Source organism: Haemaphysalis longicornis, unplaced genomic scaffold (assembly GCF_048455015.1).
Source record: "Haemaphysalis longicornis isolate Haplotype H1 unplaced genomic scaffold, Haemaphysalis longicornis Haplotype H1 scaffold_11, whole genome shotgun sequence".
NCBI lineage: Eukaryota > Metazoa > Arthropoda > Arachnida > Ixodida > Ixodidae > Haemaphysalis > Haemaphysalis longicornis.
In genome coordinates, this window is record NW_027526214.1 from 127,205,307 (window position 1) to 127,208,982 (window position 3,676).

The 3,676-nt window shown below is 51.4% G+C and overlaps 1 protein-coding gene across 1 annotated transcript; it reads left to right on the forward strand.

Annotated features, from left to right (window-relative positions):
• Positions 1–818: 818 nt before the first annotated feature.
• Positions 819–3,161, forward strand: LOC144160920 (uncharacterized). The gene is made up of 3 exons (XM_077692010.1): positions 819–1,070; positions 2,062–2,476; positions 3,074–3,161. The coding sequence occupies exons 1-2, from the start codon at positions 1,059–1,061 to the stop codon at positions 2,455–2,457; spliced, it is 408 nt and encodes a 135-aa protein (XP_077548136.1). The 5' UTR covers positions 819–1,058; the 3' UTR covers positions 2,458–2,476; positions 3,074–3,161.
• The last annotated feature ends 515 nt before the right edge of the window (positions 3,162–3,676 follow it).

Here is a 3,676-nt window from a genome sequence, read left to right on the forward strand (position 1 = left end):
CTTTAATACTGCGACGTTGCGACAAGGAGTAACGCGAAATACTTAACGCCACACAAAAGTACGAGAAATCCCAAAAATTGTGTTACTAACGTAGGCGAGGAGTAAAAGTGGAAACCGTTCACGTTGCGGTCGCGACCACCAGCAGGCGCGCTGCACACAAGAGTGCATCGTCATGACGGAAAACCAAAGCGCCCATGAGGCAATCCCGGATACAAAAGGAACTCTGGCTTTTTAAAGCACGCAGCCCTTGTGACGAGCTTCCAACACCGCTTGGTCAGGGTAACATAAAACAGCCAGGTATTGTACGAAGAGTAGGGCACACTTGGTTTTCCAGTCGGAATCCCCTCTCTAATTGTTTCATTCGCCAGCACCGCATTGAAGCGAAAGCATTCTAATTAGGCGCTGTGACTTGATGGTGGAGGCTGCCAGCGGCAGCTTTGAGAGCGTTTTCGCGCGACCTTCGCAAGGCGCGGGCAACGGGAACAAATATCGGCGTCCCCGGTGGCAGTGGCCGCGCGCCGGCGGCACACGTGCGCCGCTCGGGGCGACGCCCCTCCGAGCTTTCGGGGCTAACGAGACGAACGAGGCCTGAAACGTCACATTAACCGTGTCTCCGGCCTCCTCCTCCTCCATACCTCGCTGTGGCAGCAGGCGAAAAAACACCTGCTGCGCGTCCTTTAGGCAATCTCGCCCCCCGTGCATTGTGCGCCAAAACAGGTGAGCACGGAGTGGGAAGAGAGAAGGCCGAAAGATTGGGCGACCACGATCTGGCGCCAGAGCGAGTGAAAATGCCCGCGGCAAGGGCTGCCAGGGCGAAAAGGAGGGTAACCGAAAGTCCCCCCGGCCCCCGCCCCACGACGGACACGAGAGACGGAAGGGAGAGGGGGCGCGGGAGTCCGAAAAACGGGGGACGCGAGATAGCGGCTGCCCCGTGCGGTCAGCCTTGCCGTCCGGAGTCCGAGCCACTCCCAGCTCGAGCCGCCCTCGCGGACGGTATATAACCGCCGTCCCCTCCGCTCGCTTCCGGTAGTGGAAATCCAATTCCAAACGCTAGCACCATGAACGCTCTCGTAAGTTGGGTTGCGGCCGCTTCGTGCACATTCCCAGTCACAATGGGAACGAAAATAGAGACTTGTAACAGATGCTCGGCCCCGGTTGAAAGAGCGCTGAGAGTTGTGGGTAAACCCTAGCACGCAAGAGTCGAGAGGCTTCCACAAGGCGTTTAGTGAGAGTTCTCAAGAAAGGCTTGGCCATGTACGCCGACATGAACCCTCGTCGGCGTTCCCACTTAGTGCAGTTAATGTTTGGACGCCCTTTAACGGTGCCGCAAGCTTCAAAAAGCGATATGCCTTCTGAGTCTTTCTACCGTATGACTGTCTTAGTAAAGGAAGGAAACCGGGCCCGTTCCTTTTATTGGCTTCGGAAACAGGGCTTAAGGTTTTTTTTTTTTGTATGTGTGTCTAGGACTGACTTCAAATGGTCAGAGTTGACTGCATTTGAAGGAAAAAAAATCACAGAAAAGCGGGCAACAAGTATTACCGAAAAGTATTTTTTAACCGTCCACAGGCAACGTGCACATTCCGCTTCCAGAATTGGGTGGTATTTACATTTGATCCAGGGAAGCAAAATTTGTGCACTCGTGATTTTTCGAACGAGTCAATGAGCTATGACCAGCAGGGGATCCTAGGTGACAGCGCTGCGTTCCTTAAACTTCAATACTGTGCCGCTTTGCTAAGTGCTTGAGAGACCGCAGAGTCTGACCCTCATGCTGCAGAAATTGAAATCGCATTAGCCGATACGCACTGGCATTTTCTCCCACTCGACTCTTCTAATCAAGCCTTGCATGAAGGAGAGACCGGAGGCCTCCAGAGCAACTTAATCAACGTGCATATCATAAAAATTGTCCAGTGATTGATACGGGCGTTCAGAGTTTTGAAATTCGAATTGCTAGTACGATAGCATTACTAAAATTCATTTACTTGAATTGTGAATGCGCAGTCGCTCCGTCGACCAGAAAGTAGCATAAAGCGTGCAAGCGCTTTTTCTCGCTCCCTTTCGCAGACCGTCGTCGCCTTCCTCGGCCTCGCTGCCGCCGCCTCCGCCGGCTTCGTCGGTGGCTACAGCGGATACGGCCACGGCTACGGCGGCTACGGCCTCGGCTACGGTGGCTACGGCCACGGATACGGCCACGGCGTGGCCGTCGCTGCCCCCGTGGCTGTTAAGGCCGTCGCCGCTCCCAGCTACAGCGCCGGCGTCCACTACGGCTCCGTTCACCACGTTGGTCACGGCTACGGCCACGGCTACGGCGGCTACGGCCTTGGCTACGGACACGGCTACGGTGGTTATGGTCACGGCTACGGACATGGTCTCGGCTACGGAGCCGTCGCTGTCAAGGGTGTCGCCGTTGGTCTCGGTTACGGTCACGGATACGGCCATGGCTACGGCTATCACGGTTAAGCGCTATTTATTTTCAAAGGTAAGCCACTACTGGTTTTTTGTAATATATTACCCCTGTAGGCCATAGGAAGGAAAGCCGTGTTTTAAAGACGCACGTCGACAATGCAGATTTTGGGCGAGCCCTTCAATCGCACTTTCGCTCCACGTAGCTTGATCCTTTGTCACGTCTATTCGCAGCGCTTATTGTTCGAACCCAAGAGCGGAGAACGCATGTGTTCCGCACGTGTACGAAACGTTTGAAGTGGAGGAGTAGTTGTATGGAAGATTGCCACCATGTACTCATGGTACTTGAAAAAAGGAATGCGTGAGTACATTAATAGCAAGGTCGATTTCGCTGGATTATACTGTTTCATATCGCAGATTTTGCGGAAGTGCTCTTTATATGGTCTCGTATTGGATGAATACTTTGAACTGCGTTATTTAGTGACCAGTATTATTACAAAAAGTAGTGCACTCATTATAACGCAACAACAGTTCATTATGAATTTTCATCGGTGTGACCAAGTCGGCCGTCTTATAGCTGTCATTTGAGTAAATAAATCATTGCCTCGTTTAACTCACCTATGAAATGCGTGAGGTTGACTGTTATGTTCTTGAATTTTTTTCTCGTTTTCAGGAGAAGACTGGGAAGTAGGATTTTCAAATTGGCACCAGGCGCCTCGTGGGATATTGTTTTGTCATCGTGCGGGAGAAGTCAATAAATCTATACCCTTTTCGCAAGAACAAACATTATCGTTGTCTTTTTTCCCTGTGCCATGCTGGGGGAGGGGGGGGTGGATATAAGAGTAGAAGTGGTGCTAGACGGACGAATACGAAGCAGACATAAAGGACATATACTGGAGCCTGTATATGTCCTTTGTCTGTGCTTCGGTATCGTCTGTTTAGCGCCCCTTTCGTTCTTTTCATTGAAGCATTAACCAACAGGATCAACAAGTTTTGTTAAGTGGAATATAAATTTGACATCGGACCTTCAAACCACACAGAAACAGCCGAAATGTCGGGCCCCAGAGTCCAAAGGCCGAACGTTCCCGACAGAAGAGCCCGCTTTCTTAAAAAGGGGCCAGGAAGACAGCACACAAGTTTGGTTCATGCCAAAGACTGCCTCTTTAGAATTGTGCTGACACCACACATGTCGCTCAAATAAGCTATATAATTAGGAAAAAAGGGAATGGCCATGCGACCCACTAGCTCATTTCCTGCAACAGAACCTGTGATGTCA